Here is a 13,357-nt window from a genome sequence, read left to right as displayed (position 1 = left end):
CACACGTGTGTGTGCATGTCCGGGTGTGTGGCACACCAGGAAGGTGGCTGTTGCAACATGTGTTTGCTGGGGGGGACACAGGGGCATCTGTTCCAGCAGAGCTGCCTCTGGCATCTATCTCCCTGACAAATGGTGTTTGGTTTGGTGGTAGAGCCTTAATGAGAGCGGTGCTGGCTCCAGGCGCGGGGAGGGGAGCGCCTGCCTGGAGGATGCACTAGGGGAGAAAAGAGAAGAAAAGGACAAAAGGACGCTGGACGCAGCCCTTGGCGATGGCCAGATGGTTCCCTGGCACGACCTGCGTCTCGCCGCCTGGCCGGGGGCAGCCGGCTCTCTGAAGCCAGCCCTGCGCTCTGAGCCCTGCGTCTCATGCCACCAGGAGAAGGTGCGTTGCTGGTGGGGGACAGGGTCTGGGGGTCCCCTTCAGCCCATTTTCTGGGCATGAGAAAGTGCTGGCTGGTGTGTGGGGTCAGGCTGGTGCTGGGCAGGTGTTGTGGGGCTGTGCAGCCCCCAAGCCGAAGGGCAGCAAGCTGGAGGTGCTGCCTGTGTGCAGCATGGGCTGCCACCGCCCCGGGCTGCAGGTCTGGGGCTGTCTGGGATGATGCTCTCCCAGCAGGGCCAGGACATTGGGTGTCCGTGGCTGGACAGATGGACATGTCTCTGTTATGCAGCACCGGCAGCTCCAGGTGCAGCAGTGCCACCCCAGTGCCTGGGGGACACCAAAGCCCTGGGGCCCCCAAACCTCAGCTAAGGGTGGACTTTTTGGAGATGGGGGGAGGTGATGGGGGGTTTTGGGGACCTCTGGGACTGCTGCCCTAGGGCAGCCAGAGGTCCCTTGATTTGGGGACATGTTTCTATCATACTTGTGCCCTCTAGTGGCTTTGTCCCCTCTCTGGTCCCACGGCCACCATGCTAGTGCCATGACCATGCTCCTGGTCCCATGGCCACCATCGCGTGGTGTCCAGGGTCAGCCTGGCCCTGAGCCTCTGGCACTGCCAGCCTTGGCATTCACAGGCGGTGGAGAAACACCGGGCAAGAAGGGCTTGGGTCAGGCCAGGAGGGTACCTTGGCACCACATGATGCTGTCCTCATGGTCATCTCCTTCAGACTGGAAGTGCTTCTCCTTCCAGTCTCAAGATAGTTTGGCATGGAAATGTAATTTTTAGATCTGGGGAAAGGCAATGGATCCCAAAACCTTTCCAGAGGCTTGAATCCCCAGTCAAAACTGTTGGGTGAGTGACCCCAAAATGCATTTTATTCCAGAAAACCAAATCTTGAGATTTCTACCACAAAGTTTCTCATTTTTTGACTGCTTGAGGCTGTTTGCTACCTTTCTGTCTCCTCTGTGTTTAATCACATGACAGCCTGAAAAAAACCCAACAGCCTTTTTTCTCATTCTTCTGATGTTTCTCTTGTATTGAAAAGAAATAAAACGCTCCTTCGCCTCCGGCCCACTGCAGCCACCACTTCTTAGCTGCAGTCCTTGGGGAGAGGACACCTGGATGCCCTGCGGCTGCTCCTGCCTCCAGCATGTGTCTCCCCTTGCCTGCATCTCCTTTTTGCATGTTTTTGGACTCTACCCAGAGCTGTGGCAAGGACAGGAAAGGTGGTTTGGTGGGAGAAGCCCAGCTGGGCACTGTGGGTCCCTGGGGAGGCTGGTGGAGCAGGGTGAGGATGGGGTCCCATATATCAGGGCAGTGTGAGCTCCCATGTCCTCTGCAGGGACAGGGGGATGGGGGTGTCCCCATGCTCTTGGCAGCCATCCCTGTCTGCGCTCCCACTGCTAGCAGGGGGATATTTCCTATCTGAGAAAGCAGATGTTGGTTAGGAGCTTCCTAAGCAGTTTCTCTTGCCCCCTAGAATTGCTGCTTGGAGAGAAAATTAAATTCTCTTTTGTTGTCAGTTTAGAGAAGAACAAAACCAAATGTCACCTGGAGAAGTTCCTGCTGTTGCAGCCCCCGGGACTGGCACTGCTGCCCCAGGACCGGGCTTAGCCCATCACAGAGAAAGCCACCATGGTCGATGGTCCCCAGGGGGATCAGATAGATGATCAATGCTGGGATTAGCTTGTACAATGGCTATGGTGACAGCAGTGACCTGGAACCACAGCTTCACCCTGCCTGTGCTTGCACTGTGCTAACCCTCCTCACGGCCTCTGGACCAGTCCATGCACCGAGTGGTGTCAGGCCTCTGCCAGCCCAGGGAAGGGCTCAGGCAGCAGAGCTGTGGACACCAACCGACACAGATGTTCTGCATTTTGGATTTCTCCCCCTTCCAGCCTCGTTAGTATTGAAATTAAAAGCAAGTGTTTGTGAATTGGTAGCTGTTCTCCAAGACCCTAATTAGCAAATCTCTTCATCCCCCGGGGCTGCAATCTAATAAAAAAAAAAACCCAACACCCAAACAAGCCCCAAACCTTGTTTGATGGATCGGGAGTGTTACTGGAACAGTCGGAAGCATCTCTTCCTGCTTAGTATGGTAATTAAACACTTCAATTGCAATTATTTTTGCAATTAGATAAGTCTCTAATTGTTATCATAGGTGGCAGGGGTTTGGGTGCGTGTTTGTCAGTTCTTCCTCCCTGAGCTGGAGTGAAGTGTGGATGCTACAGGTAATTCAGGGCCTGCTGCTGTCTGGTTGGTTTGGAGAAGATGAGTCCTCTGCATGCTGGGCTGTGGGGACTCCTCTCCTGCCTCTTTGCAAAGGAAGGTGCTGATGAGGTCACATCCCCTTCTGCTGTGGGATGCTCACCTGAGGGGGCTCGTAGTTCCCTGTCCCTGGGTCATGTGAGGTAGGACCAAGGAGGGGGCATTGCTTGCCAGGGTGTCACCTCGCTGCAGGTCTCTCCCTGCCCACTGATGCTTTGGAGGGGCTCAGTGCTGCCGGGGCTGGGTGCTGTGGGGCACTGGGGCTGCGCACTGGGGCTGCCCCCCGCCCTTCCCCCCCTCCCCCCCAATCCCTCCGTGCTCTCTGGAAGCCATTTGTTCTTTGCAATCGCTAATTACTAGTAGAAGGGCAAAATCCACGGAGGTGCAAGCGGTAAGTGCTGAAACTAAACGCTGTGGTCGCCCTGGGGGTGGCAGGGGGATTGGGGAGCTGAGCGGGGTCCAGTGTGCCGGGTCGGAGGGGAGTCCTGCCCGAGCCGCGGGTGTTTTGGGTGTGTTCGTGGGTGAAGCCCCGTGGCGTGGCCGGGAGCGAGGGGGCCCGGCGTGCAGGTTTGTCCCCGGCAGCAAGCAGGGGGAGCTCCGAGCCCGCGCTGCCGCCGCGCCGGCCCCTGCTCCTCGGGGGGCGGCGTGGACGCGGGCCCTGGGGCGTGGGCGCCCGGCAGAGCGGCAGCACCGCTCCGGGCGGGGCGAGTCCGGGCGTCGCCTGGTCCCGACACTCACCGAGTGGGTGCGAGGCACCCCGGCCGGCCCCTTCCAGGGAGCCCCTTCCAGGCAACCCCGCCCGCCGGGAGAGCCCCGAAGCTCGGGGCAGGAGTGTCCCGGAGCAGCTGGAGGGGCACCCGGAGAGCTCTGCCCTCCCCCGCTCCCCCTCCCAGGACAGAGCCCCGGCACACACGAAACCAGCTGGCGTGGGGCTCGGCACCCTCCCTTCACGGGGGTGGATCCTGCAAACAGGGGCTGCCTGTCCCCTGATGCGCCCTGGGGATGCTGTGGGGTGCAGAATGAGCACGCTGTGCCCAGGGGTGATGTGTGTCAGGCTTGTTCCAGGAGGAAAACTCTTGCCCCACAGCACAGCAAGGGATCCTTGTTCGTTCCTGTCCTACTTAGTCCTCATTGCCTGCTGCCCCCTTCTCCCCAGCTCAGGGACCAGGGATGGCGACGGGGCGGGGGGGGGGATTGTCTAACTGGTCCCACAGGGTAAGGTGCTCTCTGCAGGGGGTGCCAGCCCTGCCTCGGGCAGCTGCAACCCGTGTCCTGGGGGCTTGTGCTGTGTGTGTCCAGGCTCTGTCCCAGCAGAGGGATGGGACAGCAGGGTATAGGGGGACAGGGGGGCTCCTCACAGGACAGAGCACATCCAAATAAATAATCTCATTTTCCCTCTGTGTTAAATAGATTTTTATACCATTGATGGCTGTTCTGGCAGTCTTAGTGTTGAGGCTGCCTGGGAGGGTAGAGGCCAGGGACAAACTCCATCTACTTAGTGTCATCCCGTGGCCCAGCTGGCTCCAGGGCCTCTCTCTTTCTTGCAGTGGGACTGGGACAGGGGGTGTGAAGCAGACACAGAGAGCAGGGACAGCCCCAATGATGCCAAAACCTCCCCAGCGTGGGAGGCAGGCTTGCCCCGGCATGGATGCTGCAGGACTGGACGTCCTGTGCACGGACATCAGCACTCGTGGCTGCTGATATCCGCCGTGCCTAGCCCTCCTGCCACATCGCCCACTCCTCTGCCAGGACCCCTGCCCTCTCTGAGGTGTGGATACGGCCCTTGGACAGGGCACCAGGGAGGGTAGTGCTTGTGCTCCCCTTCTCCAACTTAGGCTGGTCTGTCTGGCACCAAGACCTTGACTGCAGCCCCTTTTCCCCCCACCCTGTACCTTCTCAGCCTGACCCACTGCCCTGGGCCTGGGGAGGGCACCCCCATCCCAGCCCTGCTGGGGGCACGCTCTGGCTCCCGACCCAGCTCCTCAGGCACCACTGCCTGCCAGTGCGGGGCTCGATGCTGGAGGTGTCATGGCCCTGACGGGGCAGGGAAGAAGCTCTTCTGCAGCTCCTCTGAGGGCTCTTCAAACACACCACCCTCCTGGGAAGAAACTTGGGCAGGCAAAGGCCTCTCCAGCAGCGTCTGGTGATGGAGCAAATGCTGCATGCCAGAGCAGGGATCCTGCAGGGGAACAGAGAGGGGGTTCAATGGTTTTGCAGGGTGCAGGTGGGTCCCTTTCCCCCTTTTTCATGCTCCCCAGCCCCAGGGATGCTGTATTAAGCACCCACTGTGCCTGGGAGGGACCATGATGTGATGCTGTGAGGATGCTCTCAGCAGAGCATGGCTATATGCTCAGTGCTGACATTTGGGCAGACCTGAGCAGGCTCACGTCACGCCAGGACCCATCATCCGGCATCCCTCTGAGTAATATCGCTTTGCTTTGTGGTTTTCTCTGCATGCTCTTTCTATCTACTTGGGCCAGCCAGCAGTGGTGGGGTTGTCACCTCTGCAAATAGCTCGATAAAAGTAGGTGTCCTGGGATCGGCGGTGCTCTGTTCCTGGGTGCTCCTTCTCCCATGGCCCCTCTCCCTGCTGCTGCAAGTGGGACAGGGACTTTTTCGGGTGGGTGGCCTGTGCGAGGTGACATTTCCTGTCCCCACCCCCATGATGCAGAGAGGAAATCTGTGGCCACATGAGGACCTCAGATCTCCTGCAAACCTTTCCCCCAGACCGACTTTGCTTCATTCTGCTGATTAGATTAGCAGTCTCTCAGAGGATGGCTGGTATTTTGCCTTTACCTCATGGAAACTAAATGTGTTTCGGAAGATATGCGCAGCATGGAGAGGGAAAGCATGAAGCAGAAGAGCTGGAATTGGCATCCCTTCTGCCCCTGCTGCCCAGCAATGACAGCAGCAGAGATGACTCTGCCTCATGTCTGCACTGCTGGGGGTGAGCACTGTGTCTCTCGTGGGCAGGTTCACAGTGAGCTGTTGTGCCCTCCAGGCTTGGGGTTTCACGCTGCTCCCTCCTGTAGGGCAGTGCTGGGGCCGTGGCGATGCCATTCTGGGGAGCAGCCTCTGCGCTGCGACCTCCCTGCTGAGTGATGCTTGTGCCTTGGTATGTTGCATCGAGGGACTTGCAGCCCAGCAGGGCCTGCTGGGGTCACGGGGACCTCGCTGCCCTGCCCTGCTCCTGCCACCTTGCGCTCCAAGCCTCTGGTTCTCCTTCTGCTGACAGGCAGTGACATTTCCAGGGTGATTCACGGGGAGTCCCTCCCAGAGGTGCAGGCTCATGCTGTGCCCCAGGGCGGGGGGCCTTGCGCTCTCCTGCAGCAGCCCCAGCTCCCTCCCAGCTGCATGTGCGGACAGGCAGCACTGGCTCTCGCCATCGCCATGACCTTGGCTAAGGTTAGCAGTGCTCAGCGTGCAGCAGGGACAAGTTTACCTAGCTTCCAGCACGTGGGTGACCGTATTTTCCCCCCCAGGGCACAGTCAATATAGGAGAGCCCAGGTTATCAGCACGCAGCATTGGAGGCAGAGCATGTGGAGGGCAGGGTGACCTTGCCTGTCTCTTCCAGAGGAGGGCTGCACAAAGTGGCTCTCTGGAGCTGAGAGGCATCCCCATGCACGGCAGCCATGTCCTCCAGCCCAGCACATCTGGGAGAGAGCAGCAATGCCCGGTGCAGCATCAGCCCCTCACCCTGGGAGCCCTGCCAGCATCCCCGCAAAAGCTGCTGGTAATTTATGTGGAGCCAATATAGGCTTGCATGAAAATGAAGCGTGCTGGAAATACACGGTCTGAACGCAGCTGCTTCTGCAGCATGTGGAGGGACAGGCAGGATGCAGGCATCTTCCAGGGTATCGCAGGGTGGTTGTGTAAGCCCACACCTCCAGGGCAGCTGGGGGGTGCACAGCTCTGTGCACCTCCCCTGGGTTTGGGGCTGGGTTTAGAGGGCACATGGTGCTGGAGAGAGGAGTGAGGATGCACCTCTGATGGTATCACCCTCTGCACCAAGTACCATTGGGATGGGATGGCTGGACCAGGGAAAATGCAGCGGGTGCCACAGCAGGGAGAGCTGCCCCCTCCCGTCGTTTGTAGCCAGCGACTCCAGCCCTGTACTCACCCTGTGGCCCTCACCTCTGCCATTGAGTTTCTCCCTGAGGAAAACTGAGTGTTGTCCTTTCAACCTCACAGGATTTTGGAAGAGGGGAGCCAGGAGCTGAAGGCTGGGAGGTGCGGGTCCTAGGGCAGTGGGCTGGCTGAGACTCACAGGGAAGCTCTGGCACTGGAAAGGGTTAAATTGCACATGAAAACAGACAGAAAAGAGAGAAAAAGAAGAGATCAGCTGGTCAGTGCCAGCCTGGTCCAGTCCAGCTTTGCTTTGTGGAGCACTAGGTACTGCCTGCCTAGCATCTGCCCCTGACGCCAGCAGCTGGGGCAGGCACGCCGTGACCAGGACGGTGACCCTTTCCTATGGAAACTGGCTTCTCTCTGCTCATATATTGTGGCCATGGTCCTGCCCCAAGCTGCCGTGAGCACAGCTGATGTGTGCAAGAGGGTGATCCAGAGCAGCTCGCTCAGCTCTGGTGTCTTCTGCCTGATACCTCCCTGTTAGTGCTGAATGCTCCTTCTCTCTGGAGCTCAGGGACTGGTCTCACAACCTGCAGCTGTGCCCGGTGATCGGCATGCTTCAGAATCCTGTCCCACTGCAGTGAAGCAGGTTCCTGAGGTCTGTCAGGTGGTGTGCGTACAAATAGTGCTTTCCTTTACTGGTTTTGTGTGAAGTGCCTTGCCTCTTGGGTGCCTGGTGGGGAGGCAGAAGCAGCTGTCTTCCCTTGCATCCCTCCTTGGCCCTGCACTCTCCACCCTACATGGTCATCACCCATGGAAATGCCTACAGCCCTTTAATGGCTGTGGTGCTCCCGTGGCCTTTTGATTTCCAAAGAAACGATGACTCTGACTCCTGACACCCCTGAGACTGGCTGCAGTTCTTCCGTATTCCCACTATTGTTTGCTGGTCTCTTCTCTATGCCTTATAACAGGAAAGAACATTGTTATTAAGGGTAACGGTTCAAACTACTGCCGGTTGTGCTTTTCCCTGAATGACCCTGTGGAGCTGCTCCAAGCTGAGCTCTTCTGAGCTCTGGTCTTTCTTATTTGGAGGGTTATGAGTTTGTGGAGTGATTCGTGTTGGTCTTTTTCTGTTAATGTGGCTGGGGCAGATGACTGAGAAGACTATGCAGAAGGGAAGTGGGGAGAAGAACCAGTTCAGTTTGTGCTTGGGGTGAAATTGGCTGCCAGGCTTTTGGTGTACAGGTAAATCCTGTGCCCACCTGTCTTCTGTGGTATTAGTTGATCCAGGTCATCTGCCAACAGCAGATGTTTATATATCTGACTATGGAAAAAGGGGTTGGAAGGGGCCCCCCATGCGATCCTTGGTGCATCATTTCTGGGCAAGTGAGCAGGCTAAGAAGAGAAGAAGATAAAGTAAAAGCAATAACTGGTGCTCGAGCAACTCTCATCTGATTGCAAGCAGAAACCACAGCAGTGGTGCTGTGTAGGATGGGAAGGAGATCTCTGGATTTAGAAAGGTCAAGAAACATCCCTGTGCTTGAGTCTTCCTGTCTTGCTTCCCTTGCTTCCTGTGTCTCATGTATCTGCACTGTTGGGGCACTGGCTGCTGCTTGCCCTCTTCCCTCCAACCTTCTGCACCCTTGGGAGCAAATCCACCTGGGAGACTCACTGGGGTTGATTTTAGTGGTGGGGGAACTTCACCCTGCAGAGGTGAGGACAGTCTGGAGCCACGTGCTGGGTCCCTGCGCTGGGGCTTTTGCCAAACCCTGCTGGCACCAGGCACCTGCACGCTGAGAGTTTGGGGATGGAGGTCCCCTAGCTGCCTCTGACCCCAGCGTGGGCTTTGGATGCAACTCCTGTAGCAGGATCAGGCCCTCTGGGGAACCAGGGGAAGGACTTTGTCTACCTGGGAAAGCTGAAAGGGGGGAAAGCCAGGACGAGGCAGGCTCCAGTGACCCTGACCTCTGCCCAGGGAACAGAAACCCATTTTTCTTCCCCGTTTCTTTCCTTCCATCTCATTATTCTACCTTTGCGGCAAGGCAGCACTTTGAGAAAGTTGTTGACCTTTTTTTTTTCTCTTCTCCCTCTCGGCTGCATAGGGAAGTCCTGCTGGCCTGTCCCCCTTGGCCAGCTCTCCCCAGCTGGCAGCAGAGCCCCAGTGCATGAGCTCCCAGTTTTCCTAGGAGTTGTGCTTTTGTGTGAGTAAACAGCACAGCTCGCTCTTTGTCTCTGTGTGTTTGCAGAAGCATGTCTACCACACCAGGCCCATGCTCTCCATATGTTTTTATACACACCTGCAACTCCGTTTACCAAATGCTATACTTTTGCACTCTTTATTAGTTCCTCGGAAGCTGAAAAGGCAGCCCCAGGAGCTGCAGTCTTGTATTTGCATGCATCCATCCCTCTGTGTCTCCCAGGGCAGACTCCCCTGCCCCAAGCTGCCCCTCTTCCTTGGGTAGAGTCACATCTGCACCCCAGGGAAGGCCCTTTTGGATGGCTCTGCACTTTGGTTCACCTCCCTACGTTCTCCTTTTGGTGGCTTGAGACTGTGTTTCTGGGATGGGATCAAGGGCACGTGCTGCAGGAGAGCACGAGTGTGGCTTCTTTGCTTTCACATTGGGAACGGGGAGTCAAAGGACTCCTTATCTATGCATGGAAAGTTTGAGCTGCTTATCAGGCGCTGCCTAGAAGTTAGATTAAAGTCTTGGGAGCAGCAGTTTGCACCGTGGCAGACAGCACGCTTCTCCATTCTCCTTATGTTCATGTGGGTGAATGCCTCTGGGCAAGGTGACATGTGGGTGGCCCAGCCCTGCGGGGATGTGGGTGACCAGGGAGGGGACCGGTCCCACAGCCTGGCACAGAGCTCATTCACCTTGCACCCATCCTGCTCCCTCACTGCACCTGCACCCCTCCGAGTGGCCTAACCCCTGTGACATGCTTGGGGTGACACTGAGGGAATTTTGGGCTCTAACTTGACATGGGTATTTGTATTTCCAAAAACATTTGCCAACTTAATTTTGGCTATTCCGCTCCTTTCCAGAGATGGGAATGGAACTTGCTGTTGGCTGAATTCACTGCTGATGCAAACTGACAGCTGAAATGCTGAGGGTAGAGGCTTGGCTGGGAAGGGAAACTGCTGAGCTGTTCTGCAGGGAGCTGGGGACCCAGATCTTGGCTCCTGCAGGGACTCGCAGCCTGACCGCAGGTGCCCTGACTCTGCCCCAGGGCTAATACCCTGTTGCCTGCCCTGTGAAGGGTGGTCACCTTTCTCAAGCACCCTTCAGCTCTGCTGTGGGCCCGGCTTTGCTGGCTGCCCGCCACTGGAGAGTGGGACATGGCCAGTTTTTGGGAGCAGCCGCAGCTAATGGCTGCACCCCACTCTGTACAGCAAATTCTGATGGCAAAACTGTCCCCATTACCCAGCAAAGCCAGGGACATTTTGTGCTCCCTGTGAACGGGTGGTAATCGCAGGGGTGGGCCAGCCACGTGTGAAGCTGGAATAGCTGGACCTGTGCTGCCAGCATGGAGGGACGTGAGCTGCTGGTGGTGATGAATTTCTGAGCGGCTGCAAACAGCAAGAGTTGCCTGGGCAAGGATCTCCTGCTGGGGCATCGGCTTGTTGCTTAAAAGTTCATGGACAACATGGGGTCCCCATCTCTGCCTTCCTCTCTGGGGATGGACCTACCATCAAAGCCCATATGTGTAAGAAGGTTCTTACCTCTTGAGGGTTCCATCATTCAGCAAGATCCCTTTCCCGTTCCTCATCTCCAGTTTCAGGGGTTTACCCTCCTGCCTGTCCTGGCCTTGCCTGCAGCTTCTGCCCCTGGTCTGGGCCTTCTGGAGGGAAGGCAGGTAGGAGCTCCTGGGGCCCCCAGTCCTCCAGCAGCGCAGCAAGTGCTGGTACGCCACCCGGAAATCCCTGTTGAGCGTCCCGTAGAGGATGGGGTTCAGGGCTGAGTTGGCGTAGCCCAGCCAGAGGACAATGGACATGGGTGTGCCTTTCACCCTGCTGTCCCCCCACATCCCCCGGTACATGAACACTGTGAAGTAGGGGAACCAGCACACAATGAACGCTCCCAACACCACTGCCAGTGTCACGGTGGCTTTGTGCTCTTTCACCATGGGCGGCATGGGGGTGTTGCTGCTGCAGCACCACGTGTGGTTTATCCTCTTGGCTTGCTCCCTCGCTATCTTGAATATCCGGTAGTAGGTGATGCACATGATGACCAAAGGGATGTAGAAGGTGAGCAAGGCATCCACTAGCCCATACATAGGATTCACCTCCAGCATGCACTCCTTGTTGCAGTTGGGGACTGTGTTTTGGACTGCTGTCCCGTTGGTGTTCCAGCCCAGGTAGATGGGTAGGAAGGAGACCATCAGTGAAACGGTCCAAATAACAACCAAACCCACAACCACCCGGGAGGGAGTGACCAGCTGGCGGTAACGGAGTGGCGTGGTGACCGCAAAGTAGCGGTCCAGGCTGATCATGAAGAGGTTGAGGATAGAAGCCGTGCACAGCATGACGTCCAGGCTGGTGTAGAAGTTGCACAAAGTGCTGCTGAAGGGCCACTCTTTGGTGAGTTCATAGAAGGCGGAGAACGGCAGCACCAGGAGGCCCAGCAGCAGGTCGGTGATGGCCAAGGAGACAATGAAGCAGTTCGTCAAGCTGCGGAGCCGGCGGTCAAGGGTGACAGCCAGGCAGACGATGATGTTACCGCAGAGAGTGATCACGATGAGGATGGTGAGGCAGGACCCGACCAGCAGCTGCAGGGGGAACTCCATCCTTTTTTGAAAGCTTGTATGGTTGTAACACGGATCCATAGTGCAGTCGCATGGATGGAGCAGTCCTGCTCTCACCGGCTCCAAAGCTACTTGGAGTGAACCTCTACCAGGCAGCCCTAGAGCCCTTTCCAAAGCAACCTTGGGCCTACAGTGACCTTGGAGAACATTGCAGAGTCACCTTATGTGTTCAGCCTTGTATGCTAGGAGTGTCACTGTCTAGGGAAGGGTGTGGTTCTGCGCCTTTTGGCCCCATCTGGGAGCTCAGTGCTGGAGCCGATCCCCCGTGGCAGTTGCTGGTGGGTCTCAACAGCTCCCTTTTCCTCTCCTGCCTTCTCCTTTCCTCTGAGTGACCGTGGGATCAGGTCCTGTGGGGTCTCACGTGCTCTGCATGTTTGGTTGGTGACAGTGGTCAGCAGTGCTCCAGCAGGGACAGAGCTTTGCCACCTCCCAAGGACAACCTGCAAAGAAAGCACAAACTCAGAGCTGCAGTGGGCAAAGGTCCTTTGAGCTGCCCCTCAAAACCCTCCAGAAATGGGGTGTCTGCACCTCCCTGGATGCTCTAGCCCACTTAAACCTGAATTGGAAAGTCCCTTGGCAGCCAGGCACACATGTCCCTGCCAGCTAGCCTCCCCCAGCCCCAGGGGTGCCCATGTAATGCAGGGATATTGAGAGAAGTGCAGCGATTTTAGAGGCACCAAGTTCCTACAGGCTTATGATCAAAGCGAGGACTGGGAAGATATGAGGAAAGAGTTTTCCTGAGAAAGCAGTGTGCTTTTCTTATGCAATCTTGCAAAATTAGTCACCACTACATAATTTCTGAAGCTCGGCTGTGGCTGTAAGTCTCATTAAATTTTGCCTTTGTATCTGCACTTTGCAGCAGCACATGCCTTATGTTGGTCCCTGCTGTCAGCAACTATGCTGGCTCCTGCAGCCTGGAGAGGAAATCCTTGCTCTGTTCAGAGCCCTGGGAGGAAAGAGGAACCTATTTGTCAGTGGTGCAATGTCCTGGGCAAGAGGTGGCTGGAAAGTGCTCCGACAGCTTCATCAGTCCAGTTCCTAGCAGCTGAAGGGCAGCATGGAGGTTTATTTTTCACGGAGAGTTTGGATGGAGCTGCTCCTGTTGTGGGACAGGGACACAGAGTGGAGAATATCCCTTGTAGACTTACTTTTAATGACTGTTTTCTGTCTGTATGTAAATAACAAAAACCTGTATTTTGCAAGGGTAGAAACAACACAGCAAACCCCTCTAACCTCCAAAAGAGCTTTTAACTGCTGATCACAGTGGTCTCCAGGACCATGCTGCTACTAGATTCAAAGGGGCCTTGGTTCCTCTGTGACTGCAAGCAACACCCATGTTGGGAAGGCACCTAAAGGGAAACTGAGGCACTGCAGGGACGAGAGAGAGGGGGCTGGCAGCAGGCTGAGGAGCCCAACTGCCTATGCTGGGACCCCCATGGAGCTGCCTGTGCTGCAGCTGTGGTCTCCCCCCATGTGCTTCCCAGGTGACGTGATGGGTCTCCCCATCCTCCCCGATGTGCTGGTGGGGGAGAGCTGTGCTGGTCCCCATGGGTGCTGCAGGATGCAGCTCCCCGGGCTCTCCACAGCCGATGGAGTGGCAGCGAAGCCCTCCCTGGTGGTGCACAGGCTTGTGCAGGAAGGTAGAGCTGATTCTCTGCAGGGTGCAACAGACTGCAGAGATGGAGCAAACAGAAGAAACTCCAGGAAAGGAAAAGGTCTAGCCTTGGCAGAGGACAGAGGTGAGATTTTAAAGTTAAACTCACCCTGCAAGAACAAGATAATGATGTGGAGCAGGCTGAAATACTCTTCAGATGATTTATGTCTTTGATTCAAAGGTAAA

General features: G+C 56.6%; 1 protein-coding gene across 1 annotated transcript; it reads right to left on the bottom strand.

Annotated features, from left to right (window-relative positions):
- Positions 1–4,785: 4,785 nt before the first annotated feature.
- Positions 4,786–11,568, bottom strand: HRH2 (histamine receptor H2). The gene is made up of 3 exons (XM_072872991.1): positions 10,436–11,568; positions 6,781–6,928; positions 4,786–4,824 (listed from the first exon to the last, which is right to left on the bottom strand). Exons 1-2 carry the CDS (start codon positions 11,536–11,538, stop codon positions 6,910–6,912), a joined length of 1,122 nt encoding a protein of 373 aa, XP_072729092.1. The 5' UTR covers positions 11,539–11,568; the 3' UTR covers positions 4,786–4,824; positions 6,781–6,909.
- Positions 11,569–13,357: the final 1,789 nt, after the last annotated feature.

This window comes from Ciconia boyciana, chromosome 9, assembly GCF_034638445.1.
Source record: "Ciconia boyciana chromosome 9, ASM3463844v1, whole genome shotgun sequence".
Taxonomy (NCBI): domain Eukaryota; kingdom Metazoa; phylum Chordata; class Aves; order Ciconiiformes; family Ciconiidae; genus Ciconia; species Ciconia boyciana.
Note: the sequence above shows the minus strand (reverse complement) of the source record. Positions and strands in the feature narration are given on the sequence as shown.

What these genes read in the sequence shown, in the direction of transcription:
- HRH2 (XM_072872991.1), bottom strand. Translation starts at nt 11,538, where the DNA reads ATGGATCCGTGTTACAACCATACAAGCTTTCAAAAAAGGATGGAGTTC.